General features: G+C 45.2%; 1 protein-coding gene across 1 annotated transcript in view; it reads left to right on the plus strand.

The window, feature by feature from the left end:
• Window positions 1–246: 246 nt before the first annotated feature.
• PLCXD3 (phosphatidylinositol specific phospholipase C X domain containing 3) overlaps window positions 247–14,241 on the plus strand; it is a 76,109-nt gene continuing 62,114 nt past the window's right edge. Inside the window, exon 1 of the mRNA XM_083466224.1 lies at window positions 247–747. Coding sequence (XP_083322350.1) covers window positions 645–747 — 103 coding nt within the window. The 5' untranslated portion in view covers window positions 247–644. The remainder of the gene's footprint in view (window positions 748–14,241) is intronic.

Here is a 14,241-nt window from a genome sequence, read left to right on the forward strand (position 1 = left end):
AGATATAGATATAGATGGCTAGAAATAAATGTCACGTCAGGGATATGGGAGTTGCACTGCACACCAGTCCCCTCACTGAGAAAAGGGGGTTGAGATAGACGTCCTCCAACCTTTCTTAATGATCTCGTTGGAATTCCCACTCCGGGGCTGTGATTTGGCCCGGGGGTGGGGGGTGGCAGGGAAACAGGCTGATTGGAGTGGCTTCAGCCTTCGTTGTTTTGCGACCCGGGCCCTACTCAAAAGAAGAACGAAGTCTCCCATTTCCAGGCTGGATTTCCTCCCTCCAGCCCAAAGGCTTTCGCGGTTGCTTTGCAGGTTACCAAAAATAAGAGAGAGAGCGCCAGCCCGCAGCAGCGCGCCAGCCCGCAGCTTGTTTCTCTTGTTGAGCGCAGCCCGATTCGAATTCGCCTGTGCCTGCGCCATCATCGGGTGGGTGTGGCGCAGCGTGGCGCGTAAACTCCCGAGCGCAGCGGAGGCTGGAGAGGAGCGAACAGTCTGGGATTCAGGGAGTCAGGTGGAGGAGGAGGAGGAGGAGGTCGCTGTTCTTGGTACCGCTGCCGCCGCCGGCTGGGACCAGAGAGCAGCCGCAGCTTGCGGGGTTGAGTGAGCGAGTGCGTTTTTGCGCCCCTCTCCGACCTGCAAGCATGGCTTCGTCGCAAGGCAAGCTGGAGCTGAAATTCGCGGACTGGATGGCAAGTTTGCCCGAGAGCATCCACAGCGTGCCCCTGACGAATCTGGCGATCCCAGGTAGGCGACTCGAGGGCTGGGATTTGGGGAGGACTGGTTGGTTTTGCCTCAAAAGTCCTTTATAAAATGTGGATGAGCTCTTGGGCTGCCGCCAGACATGGGAAAGGTGACATTGCCAGAGAATCTCTTCGCTTCGCCTGCAGGGAGATAATGTCTTTTCTTCTGGGGAATGGCTGGCGTGTGTGATGGAGGGCTGGGAGAAACTGGCTTGTATGTGAGCCCCTCGGCGTTTCATGTGTGTGTGCGTATTGCGTGCGCATCTGTGCACATGCTTTCCAGAAGGGTAGCTGGTATCAGTCGCGTTGCACCAAGCAAACAACAAAGACTCTCGTGGCTCCTTGAAGGCGAGCGCATTTGCAACGCCATCTCGTACATTGTTTACTCAGGAGTAAGTTCCATTGTGGCCAACGGGACTTACTCCCTAGGAAGTGTGGTTAGAGGTTGCAGCCTTCCTGAGGCATAATCTTTCACAGGCTGGAGACCGTATACAATATATATGGGAAGAAAGTGGATTTGAATCCCAGAAAGCTTATGCCGCAATAAAATTGGCTTTTGCTTAGGGTGCCACAGGCATATAAAGTGTTACTGCAACAAGGAATTCGCCCTCTGGAAATGTGTGTGTAATACTAAAAATCCTCACCTTCTCCACCTGCCTCTGTGGCCAGAAGATCTGTGTTTGACTTGCATTGGAAGACTTATGGCTTTAGATAATTCCCCCACTGCCTGGCATCCAGGTTCTTAATATTCTCCTCAAGTCTCTAAAAATGAATCTCTAGTTCCAAAAAAAGGAGGGACAAAAGTTCAGACTAATGAAACCATTTCGTTCTATTCTCTCTCCCTCTTCCATTCCACCTTCTGTTAGAAGCTCAATGGCACCTTGATGTGTGTCCCATAGATCATGCGTTTCCATGATCTAATACATGTGGCAGATCTGTATGGCTTGGTTCACACATGCATGCCCTTCTCTTCATTCACTGCCTCTGACTGCTGCATCTTGATGAGTGACAAGCAAGGTCAGTTTAGATATTTGGCACCACCAATCTCTTGCTGTTAAAATCGGGCACACATGCTTGTTACTACATTTTATTTTTTATTTGACTTTCCCCCAAGGAGCTCAAGGTTCTACCTCCCCCTGTTTTGTCCTCACAAACAACCCTGTGAGGTAGATTAGGCTGAGACACAACAGCTGGCCCAAATTCAGCCAGTGAGGTTCATGGCTGAGTGGGAGTTTGAATTTGGGTCTCCCCAGTTCCTAGTCCTAAACCTTACTGGCATGCATGCCTGACCACATCCCACCCCTCTCTGTTTGCATAGTTGAGATAGTTCTCATCTTCAAATCCACAGAATGGCCACCATCATGTCTGGTGGTCCCAAGCTTGTGAGCTGCCTAAACAGCAAAGCATTGCACCTTTCAGGTGATGCGAGATGAAACCAATGTTTAGCCTGGGTGGTTTTTGCATCATTGACGTTGCATGCATGCAACAATATGTTTCCTGGCATTGCAGGGAAAGGGTGATGGGTGTTCATGCAGGAGCTGACCCTTGTAGATAGGAGTGTGTGCGTACATGTGTGAGCAACCACCAGAGACCCATGGAGAATGGACAGTTCAAGACCAAGAGCTAAGATCCAGGGGTCAAGATGTTTGCATGCAGCAGGTAGAGGGAAGTCTGTTGGGGTTGATGTGTCTCACTCTGCATTGCTGATAGCCTTGCTCTATAATGGGCTGGGTAGCCCTAGTCCTAACGGATGTTGGATTCTCAGCTCTCATCAGCCCCAGCCAGAATGGCCAATGGGCAGCGATGCTGGGAGATGGAGACCAGCAACATTTGGCCACAGGTTCCCCATTCCTGCTTTGTAAAGTGGGAAACTCATCTATCATTTGAAATCTACCCAAGAACCATTGACACAGTGCAACTTTTCAAAATGATCTGCCTTATTCCTCTGTTGCAGAGTCAATAGTTTGTAATGGATGGCAGAATTGGGGTTGTAATAGGGAGAACTGAAGGGTCAAAGCCTATCTCAGCCATGCATCTCATCTGGGGTGGAGGGTGTATATTGAGAAAGTTGTCTCAGCCTTGAGTTTGCCTCTCAGCATTGTGAGGATAAAGTGTGTAAGTCTTTGATGTCCTTGGAGGAAACAGCCACTGCCACTACTGTAGAACACATGAAAGATTTCTCCCACCTCCCAAAAAAATCCAGTTTAGAAAAAGTACCTTTCTCTGGAAAAGCAGAATAAATTTATTGATTGGGATTAATAATAAGATTTTTGTAAAAAATAATAACAACAACCCTCCATTGTCATATTGGTGCTGTTTTCCTACACAAGACTTACATTGCCTTTCAACTTATTTCATGCTGTACATGTGGATACCTGGAAGCTTTTTTTGTGCAAGACGAAGCAGATGAGCATTCTAGCCAGGGCAGATTTCATATTTTCATTGCATACTGAGAAGCAAGGAATGTGTTTAACCATTCAACCCTATTGCTATTCAGAAGCAAGCCCCACTGAGCTCAGTGGAACTTGTTCCCTAGTAAATGTGCCAAGTCCCATTGAACTCAGTTGGGCTTACAGAGAAGATTGCGCTCTCAGCCACATTTGTGAAAACGCTCTGTGTTCATGTTGCTAGACCAACATGCCAAATGCATCCTAATGCCTGTAGTCTTGGGATTGCAAGGTGTGTGTGCAAAGGAAGCAGTTGTGGGGACACCACTTGGCTCTGGATGGCCTCGGACAAAGGACACGACTTGAAAATGTGGAGTTGCTTTGTGGAACAAAAGATATCTTCTAATTTTGGGACATTGTTGAAGCTGCTGTGCGAAGGAGCGTCTGTGCAGATTGCCAAGGTTATTCGGAATTTGCAAGAGCAAGAGAGAGGTGGTGCCTGATCATTCCAGGAATCAATGATCAATTTGTCTGCCTCTGAACTCCTAGCTCAGCCTTTGCAAACCTGGTGGCCTCCAGATGTTTTAGACTACAGCTCACATTGTTCCCAGTGAGCACAGCTCGCTGACTGGAGCTGACTGGAGTTGCAACCACAACATCTGGAACACCCTGGTTTCGTGAAGACTGCACTAGTGAGCATGAGACAGAACAAAGGTAAAAATCAGGCAGCTTCTTGGGGGGGGGGAAATATATTCTAATATGTTCTTTCCATAATTGTCTGATATGAAAATAACTTGCCCAAAATAACATTTTGGAGAGGAGGGGGAGAAAGGGAGGGAGAGAGAGAAATCCTTTGTATTCTCTGCAGTACAAAGAAATGGATTCTCTGCTAATTGCTAATTGAAATCTAATATATGCTAATTGAAAACTAATGCATGCAAATAGGTTAATTGCTCTGACATAGAAAGTGGATGGCTTGCTGATTGGAGATGTGTTTATCTGGCTAGTTAAATTTAAAAACAAAAACACACAATTATTGCTCTCTTTATACACACACACACACACACACACACAAACTGAGTTTTTCAAGCACCTTGAGTGCGGAGCGGATCTGCCATGGGAAGTGGGTTGGAATGCCTGTGGTTAGATAAGCTTTCCTGTTATACTGAGCAATTTAAAGGCAGAAGCCAGAACCCATAGTGTAGGGCCAAGATTATGGAACAGCGCAAACTGCTCTTGCAATAACAGATGATGGCTATCTGTGGGTGGATGGCATTTAATCCTGCTCTAGATGCTTCATAGCACAGTGGTCGATTGCATGCTCTGCATGCAAAAGGTCTTGGGTTCGTGCCTGAAACCTTAGAGAGCCTCTGGCAGTCCGCATACAGTACAATAGAGAGCAAGACAAGCCAATGCCCTCAGTACAAAGCAGCTGCAATGTAGGCTTGATCTGCCTTCGGAACAAAGTGCTTTGCAGCTCAGTGATGATCTGATTTAGTATTGATAAGGGTGGACGTGCGAATCAAGCAAAATTAAATAAATACAGGGGATTGCTTACTTGTGCTTTGCTGTTGCAATGGGAGAAATGCTGTTTGCTTTCTTGTTCTTCTTCTGGACCTATTTCCCCAACCTTTCCTGCAGTAGGTGGACGGCTGGATCCATAATTTCTGGGGGGCTTACTTTGGGCAGGTAACCTTAGGGAACATGTGATGTCCTCTTGTTGCATCGGCCAACCACATGCGCATGGGAAGGTCTCAATCAGCACCTGAGCACAGCAGCATCCTCCCCACTTGCAATTCCCAGCAACTGCTATTCAGAGGCATAATGCCTCCCAAACCAGTAGAGGTAGAACATAAACATCATGGCTGTTAGACATTTATAGTCTTGCTCTCCAGGAATTGGTCTGGTCCTCTTTCAGGGCCATCTAAGTTGGCAGCCATCACGGCACCTCTTGTGGGTGAAAAGCCATTCCCTATCTGCTTTCTTCACACCGTGCATAATCTTAGGTGCCCCTGGAACACCCCCTCTTACTTTTTTCCTACACTGAAGAGCCCCAAATCATGGAATTACAGAATTCTAGAGTTGGAAGGGTCATGTAGCCCAACTCCCTGGAAATGTAGAAACTACAGCTAAAGAATCTCTTTACACTACAACTTTTTCTCTTAAGGGAGCTGCTCCACCCCCTAGATCATTTTGGTTGTTCTTTTATAGACCTTTTCCAAGTAGTGGGTTTCACAGAGGCATCTAATTGAAAGAGATTGGGGTGTGTGTGTGTGTGCAAATGGATTTCCCCCCCTCAGGTTGCCTTTGACATTGCGTTTTCTTTCCATATCTTGCTGGGGAATGTTGGGACCCCTCCTGCAAATCTCAACCATGCTACCTTCTAGAATATAGAGGGAGTTTATTTTTCTTTCAGTGCCTGCCACTAGGGTTTTATTTGCCACCGCTTAATCTGAAATGACCTTGGCAGTATTGATTAACGCACTCCAATTCCGTTTCTTGGAAGGTGGCAAAAGATAATATTCTTTTGTTGTAGGAGTTGCAAGGGGATTAGTATCCCCAAATGCTCAGAACTCTTGGAACTCCTGCCATTAAAATGAGAGATAAAGAGAGGAAAGGGAATTAGGAATGCACCAGGGCTGTTTAGGCTGGGGCTGAAATCACATATACAAACTTCATGGCGCAAAGCAGCACTTACGTCTGAGTAAAAATGTACAGGATTGCTCTGCACCTAGATCTAAAGGCCCAAACATGCTAAGTATATCATTCTGATTTGGCTCAGATCCACTGAGTTTAAACCCAGTGAGAACCCTCAAAGGTTAGTTGACCAAACTTAGCAGTTGACAACTAATAATAATAATAATAATAATAATAATAATAATAATAATTTATTTGTACTCTGCCCATCTGGCTAGGTTTCCCCAGCCACTCTGGGTGGCTTCCAACAAAGATTAGGTAAAGGTAAAGGGACCACTGACCATTAGGTCCAGTCATGGCCGACTCTGGGGTTGCGGTGCCCATCTCGCTTTACTGGCCGAGGGAGCCGGCGTACAGCTTCCGGGTCATGTGGCCAGCATGACTAAGCCGCTTCTGGCAAACCAGAGCAGTGCACAGAAACGCCGTTTACCTTCCCGCCGGAGCGGTACCTATTTATCTACTTGTACTTTGACGTGCTTTTGAACTGCTAGGTGGGCAGGAGCAGGGACCGAGCAACGGGAGCTCACCCCATTGCGGGGATTCAAATCGCCGAACTTCTGATCGACAAGTCCTAGGCTCTGTGGTTTAACCCACAGCGCCACCCACGTCCCAACAAAGATTAAAAATACATTAAAATGTCACACACTAAAAACTTAGTGTCAGTTTAGGAAAAGCCTTCCATCCTCATTACATAATTCTCCCAACTATCTCCTACGTTACTTTTAATTGGTTAATTAATACACCAACCAGTTAAAAGCATGGCAGGGTAATCTTGGCAGCAGTGTATATTTTTGTGGCTGGATAAGAGCCAATGCCATAGTACAGTGTTTCCCAAACTTGGGTCTCCAGCCGTTTTTGGACCTCAACAACCATCATCCCTGGCTGGCAAGACCAGTGGTCAGCAGTGATGCGAATTGTAGTCTGACAACAGCTGGAGACTCAAGTTTAGGAAACCCTGCTGTAGTAGCTCATGTCGATAGAGTGCAGCAGGCTGAGGCTATCAAGTTAGATGAGCTGCCAGCCTGACTCAGTTTTAAGGCAGCTCCATATGTCAGTTTCAAAGACGGGCTAATGAAACAGTGGACAATATGACCGGCGTACCCCCAAATTCTTTTATCTTGCGCTAGAGCAGGGTTTCCCAAACTTAGGTCTCTAGCTGTTTTGGGACTACATTCCCCATCATCCCTGACCACTGGTCCTGCTTAGCTAGGGATGATGGGTATTGTAGTCCGAAAACAGCTGGAGACCCACGTTTGAGAATCCCTGCTCTAGAGCGATGCTGCAGAACCTTTTCCAGCCTGAGGGCCACATTCCCTTCTGAGTAACCTTCTCAGGGCCACCTGCCAGTGGTGGGTGGGGCCAGATGCAAAAGTGGGCGGGGCCATGTGTATGAATGTAAGGTTGTGTAGTAGGCTAGTTTCTGCGCACTGATTCCCCTTCTTTCCTCCATCCAGCAATGCAAGTGTTATCTGAGTTCAAGGACACATTCCAGACAGGCAAAAATGTTTAGGGTTGGGAAGGGCATGGGACCTGGGTAGAGTTCAGACAGAGGGTCCCATTTGGCTCTTGGACCTGAGGTTCCACACCCCTGCCATCAAGGGTGTGCCTAGTGTGGCCACATAGCTTGACAGAGCTCTGACAGCAAGTCTGTGTTTACTTCTCTCCTCTGCGGCCATCTTGGTGAGTTGATTGCCAGGCCCACTCACTGCTCACACGGTGACCCTTCTCAAAATTGCTTCAAGGCACCATTTTGGGGAAGTCAGTGAGTGCTGTATATTAATTGGGAACACTGCATTCAATTCTTATGTGTAAGCCTTTCTCCAGAAATAAATACCTACGCCCGTGGGTAGATTTTTTTTTGTTTAACTTGTTCTTATCACCCTCATTGAAATATGAATCAGTCTGGACCAATGGCAGAATTTAAATTTGTTGTTTTCTCCCTGCAACCCCAGTAGATCTTGATATTGGCATAGCAAGAGTTTGAGCTCAGAATGTTATCTGCATCTGTTGTTATGTGTGTGTGTGTGTGTGTGTGTGTGTGTGTGTGTATTCATACAATAACTTATCTTCAGTTTCCTAATGGATTTGTCTTGACTGATTCAATATTGAAGATGTTCCTAGGGTAATCAGATATGCTTGGTTTCCTGATAATTCACTGTGCTTACATGTTTTGCTTGTTCTTTGCGTATAGAATGAGAAAGAGTCATGTGGCTCGAGTTAATGTTTGCTTTTAGGGGCGATCTGCTGCTAGTGACGTTGTGGAGGCTCGTAATTAGCCCAGCCGCACTGCACATCTCGCCTTTTCACAATTCCCATAAGTGTAACAAAACGTGATTTCGATGCGCCCAAAATATAATAGCCTTGCAATTGAGAAATGAGATTTATCATGAAATAAATTTATTCTGTGCTCCTGTGTGGTTTGCTTTGTGACTGGCATAACGAAGCAGCCCAGGTAGGCCAGGCTGAGAGACAATTGTTCACCTATGGTGAGCTTTGTAGCAGAGTGGAGTTTTGATCCTGCGCTTCCCTAACCCTAGTCTGATACTCTTGCTGCTACATCACACTTGACTTGAAATTCAAACTTTACCACAAAAGAAGAAGAAAGAATATGTTTCATTCCACTTTTATGTTCTAGTTGCAATGATTACGCCAATAAGAACTACTTAGAGCCTATTTCTCCCCAACGTGTCCATTTCTTCTGCCTGTATTATCTGTTAATGGATCCATTTCTGTGATGTCCAGTACCTTAATTGCCCATTCAGTTGATGCAGATGTCAAGTGCTGAGCGGGAGAGGAGTAGATTTGCAGCTCCTAGGAGAGTTTTTTGTGCATGTGTGCAATAGAAATAATTTGATTGGCTCTTGATAATCCTCTTCGAGAGAGTTCAATATCAAAGTTAATACATCAGACACCAGCCTTGACACTCATCATTGAAACAATAACCTCAGCAGTCTGGACCCAGAAGGAGGCAAGGGGGGGCGGGGATGACATCCTCAGCAAAAGGTTAATTCAGTGCAAGGACCAGTCACTTGCCCAGGGTTAGGGCTATGATGCCCATTTGAAGGGGCTTGGAAGCAGGATGCAGAAAAATTGGGAAGTGGGCAAGCAGGCAGGTAAGGAAGCAGATCCTGGATCGGGCTGGGGCAACATGCCAAAGAAGCAGGGGCTGGTACCCCTTGGGCAGAAGTCAGAGAGCCCTACAGTAAGTGGACCCAGAGTCAATGGCTCTCAGAGCTGACTGATTTGAGATTTAATAATAATAATAATTTTTATTATTTATATCCCGCCCTCCGCAGCCGAAGCCGGGCTCAGGGCGGCTAACAACAATAAAATAATACAACATTCTAAAATCATTTCATTATAAAATTAATTCAAATCAAATTGATGGCAACTGTTGGGCTAGAGTTCTGTGAAGATTCCCAAAGGAGGGAGTCAGGCTGTGCCCTGGCCAAAGGCCTGGTGCAACAGCTCTGTCTTGCAGGCCCTGCGGAAAGATGTCAAGTCCCGCAGGGCCCTAGTCTCTTGTGACAGAGCGTTCCACCAGATCGGAGCCACAGTCGAAAAAGCCCTGGCTCTAGTTGAGGCCAGCCTAACCTCTCTGTGACCTGGGACCTTCAAGATGTTTTTGTTTGAAGACCATAAGTTCCTCTGTGGGATGAGTCAGGATGGCCATCCATCAACAGATAGAGTTGGGTGTCATCAGCATACTGATGGCAGCCCAGCCCAAAACTCTGGATTTGACCCCATCTTCCTCCCAGCTGAGTTCTTCAAGGGGCAACACTGAAACTAAGGAGAGGAGGAATGTGGCAGGCAGTGCCCCTTGCTGGAAATGGCTGTAAGTAACAAGACAGGAGTCGCTGGCTGAGGGTGGGCAGAAGTTGGTGGGGCAGTGCCCCCTTTGCCCTCATTCGCTAGCTTCTTTTGCAGAAAGCAAGGTGGTTGATAACTGTTGCCCTGCAAGTGCTGCTATACTAGATAACCAGCAATGTAACAAGAGTGGGTGGAAAGAGGGTCCTGCCATGGGTGCCACCTGGACCGGGCAGAATGAGCATCAAGGATGGATTTCTGGACTATCAATTGTTTTTAAAATAAAATGATGCAATTTTTTCTTCTTCTTCAGGGTGGAAATGATTACAAATGTCTTCAAGTTGGTTGATATCAGGTGTCAGCTTATTCCAGGGTTTAGTGGGGAGCAGTAGGCCTGGCAAAGCAGCAGTGCAGCTCAGAATGGACTCTGTGACTGCAGCCTGACACAGTAAAACACATTCAGGGTGCTATCCAAGTTAGCAATTTGGGGCAAGTTTACCTGCAGGATCATCTTACTCCCGTATCCACCCACTTGACCGCTTCAGTCTGTGGAACTGGCATGGCAACTGGTCCTTATAATACCTATTCTGTATTTGTAAGAAATCAATCTTTCAATGTGGCAGAACTTACACTCCCTGCCTGACACCAGGCAGTTGCATTCACTGTACTCTTTTTGGTGCCTGATAAAACCATTTTTGTTCAGATGAGCTTGCCTTGACATGTAGAATGTTGGCGTACGTTTTTAATCTGATTTTGTCTTTTGACTGTTTTAAAGAGTTGTTTTTACTGATAATTTCATTCTCTTTGTAAACTGCTTTTGGGTCCTTTTTTCTTTTTACAATCAAGTGATGCATTAAATCATATGAAATAAACAAATAAGTTAACTTGGGAGTTAAGCCTACTGAGTTCAGTGTGTCTTCCTCTTGAGCAGGATTTTCTCTTTTCCGTCATTAAATACTGCTGACCGGGGAGAGGAATGTGGAATTCATTTTAAAGTAAGGCAGCCTTCCTTTCTGGAATGCACTACATTTTTCAAGAATTGCTATGTCCATGGATAAAATTACTGTATGTGTTTGTACTGTATGTGTAAACCAAAATGGGCATAGATGTTACTCATATGCTGGACAGCTTCACACTGCTGATTTTCAAGCAGGTTTCGCCTTGCTGCTATTGCAAAGAAAATGAACCAGAATGAAAAACTGCTACACAATGTGAATAATGGGTTATTTGAATGCATCCTCTCATACCAATAAGTGTGTAATTTCATGAGCAGCTTGAAATGCCAGTGAAATGTCCAATTAGTCCCGAAATAGCAGCCCAGTGTTGTTGTTGTTGTTTTGTGTGTGTGTAAGAGATTTCAAGAATGTGAAGCATGTTTGGAAGTCGTCACAAATCCCAGTATTGTTTGCATGGTATTAACAACATTTTGGAATTCTTTCCTTATGTTATTTTCTGGCTGCACCTCCACAATAACATTTCAAACTGCGTGTTGTTTTGAGCAACTCCTCTTGAATGCCTGGGAGATGGGGGGTAGGGCATCAGAATGATAATCCAAAAATTGAACAAACACAAATCAGTCACACAGATTTCTCTGAAAAGAGGCTGCATGAGATATGTTCCTGCAATTCCAGCATGGAACCACTGCTGTCTCTTCTGCAAAGCCCTCGGTCCTTGAGAGAAACACGTTTGCTTGCACTTATCTCTTACTATTCTTCTCTCTCCATTGTCTTGCTCCTGCAATCTCTTCTTCACTGTCTAAATTTAGTCTGTAAAGCTCTTTAGAGCAGGGACATATATTTGGCTTCTGTTACTCTATAAATCATAATGCACAGTGATGGCATGATAAATACATATCTCCACAAATTGAAGGGTGGCCTGTGGATATTCTTATTCTTATGAGCTCATTTGGAGTGGAGGCAATTCTGACCCAGGACACTGTGCCCTCACTCTCAGTTGCTTTTCTGACATAGCCAAATCCCATTGTCTTGCAATGGTGTTCACTTCATTACATTTTAGATTGTGTTATGGCTGATGTGTTTGCCTCCCCTGGACTCCTTTGGGAGGAAAGGCAGGGTATGCAATGAATGAATGAATGAATGAATGAATGATCCTTGCTTGTCTGGATGGATTAATCTTAGCAAGAAGGGCTGTGACCCAAAGGGCCTCAGGTGCAATCCTTGGGAAATCTTGGTATGGTTGGGAAACTCTTGTTTAAAATCCTGGGGAGCCAGATGGATCAATGGTCTTCCTAGAGAGAGAGAGAGAGAGAGAAAACGTTTGAGGGAGTTCTGAAAATAGCCTCCCCTGTGAAGCATTGTTCTCCTCCTGGCCCTTAAAGGAAAAGGCAAATATAGGGTCCAGCCTTACATTTAATGTGGAACATTGTTTTGTTGGCATCCATCTGTCTCGAGAGACATTGGTGTTCGTCTCCAGGGGTGAAGTCAAACTGCAGCATTAGCAGCACCGAAGTGATATCTCAGGGATGCAAGCCTGGAGGTCCTGGTTTGCCCAGACAACAAGACCCCTCCCTTGGCCTTGTTGATGTGGTCCAAAGGAAAGCAGAGCAATACGTTTGGCACCAGCTTGGCTGCAGGAGTTGCTAGAAGGAGGCGTACAAGGTGCCATCCAACCGTCTTAGGGACTCCACTCTGGATTTGTGTAGGGTTTGCTCCTTCTCCTGAAGATGTCCCACAAGCCAGCCGATCTCCTAGATGAGCTACCTCCCCAGGTTGACAAACCCTATCTGCTCCTCACTTCCCTCTACAACACGTGCAGAAACCCCCTTCCTGACCTTTGGACCCATTACTGGTCTTGTCTACTCAATCCAATGGAGCCTGACTTTGCTTGTGGAACATTAGAGATTTAAGAGCTATATTTGGCTGGCGATGCTGAATTAGTTGGTACAGCCCATGATAAGCATGTACAGCATGCCTAATAGTGCAGGTCTGGGCTTGTTTACTTGAAAGTTAACCCCATTGGTCAGTGGAGTAAGTTTCCCAGGTAAGTGTGCAGTCTTAAATTTGATCCGGTTATTATCATTTCCATTATCGTTATCATTGCTTACAAACTACTAGCAGCGCAATCTAAACATGGCTACTCAGAAGTAAGTGTGACTAAATTTAGTGGGGCTTACTTCCAGGTAAATAGGATTGCAGCCTAAGGTAGGAAGGGAGGACACGATAGTGTTGTTTGAAATGATGCACTGCGTGGAGAAACTCAATAGGAAACCTCTCTCTCTCTTTCATAATACAGTGGTACCTTGGTACTTGAAAAACTTGGAACCAGAAGGCTGCAAACCCAGAAGTAAGGGTTTTGGCTTGTGAACTTTTTCCAGAAGCTGAACATGCTCCGTTTTGAGTGTTATGCTTTGGATTTGAGTGCCACACTTCCATTTTGAGTGTTAACGCTGATGTCTGTTTTTGCTATTTATTTTGCGTTTTTGTTTTTGCAGCTTTTTTCTTTGTTTTTGTGACTGTGTGTAACCCAGTTCAGCTACTGATTGATTGATTGTGTGACTGCAGTACTGTGCATTGTTTATTGCTTTCATTTTATGGATCAATGGTCTCATTAGATAGTAAAATTCATGTTAAATTGCGGTTTTAGGGGTTGTTTTTAAAAGTCTGGAATGGATTGATCCATTTTGCATTACTTTCTATGGGAAAGCGCGCCTTGGTTTTGGAACGCTTTGGTTTTGGAACCGACTTCGGAACGAATTAAGTTTGAGAACCAAGGTACCACTGTACTAAGTCCAGGATCTCTGAGGAAGTTGAATGTTGGAAGAGTCAGGACAGACTAAATAAAGGACTAAGGCACACAGTGCATAGTTAAATGATGGTGTTCACTCCCAATGGGAGGCAGCGATGACACTAACTTTGCAGGCTTTAAAGGAGGGTTAAACAAGTTCATGGAGGCTACAGCTATCAATGGCTCCTAGTCCAATGGCTGTGTTCTGCCTCTACTGTCAGAGGTGGTATAACTCTGAATATCAGTTGCTGGATGTCACAAGTAGGGCAAGCACTGTTGTGTTCCTGGCTTTCTATAGATTGTATCTGCTTGGCCACTGTGAGGACAGAACGCTGGAACTAGGAAGGCCTCTTAAGGTTCTTCCTGTACACACCTAGCGGTCAGTCTCATTGAACTCACTGGGATTTACCTCTGGGTAGACATGCATTGGAATGCCCAGAAAATGTTGCACATGCATTGAAATGTGCGGCAAATGTTGTACGTGGTGTGTATTCCAGCACCTGTTTTCTATTGGCTTATTATCCTTCATATTAGTATAGCAGTGGAATATTTTTCTTTGTATAAAATCCTAGCATCATGATGGGTGTGTTTTCTCTCTCTCTTTCTTAATGACATTTTAATTCTAGCCCTCCTCTTGGCATCTACAAATTGCTGGTGTATATTACCTCTTAAGCTGACATTTCTATATGCTTATATTTGGTCAAGATCAAATTTTTCTTGGAAAGTTTTAGGAACATCTGTTTAGCCATTTGGGGGCTATTGAAGCATGTAGAAATTATACCATTCAGCTGTTTCAATTTTGCTAAAGTACTTCTTCCTATTTTAGCACGGGCATGAATAGAAAAGAGATCAAATGCAATAAC

Source organism: Podarcis liolepis, assembly GCF_965112155.1.
Source record: "Podarcis liolepis genome assembly, chromosome: 11".
Taxonomy (NCBI): Eukaryota; Metazoa; Chordata; class Lepidosauria; order Squamata; family Lacertidae; genus Podarcis; species Podarcis liolepis.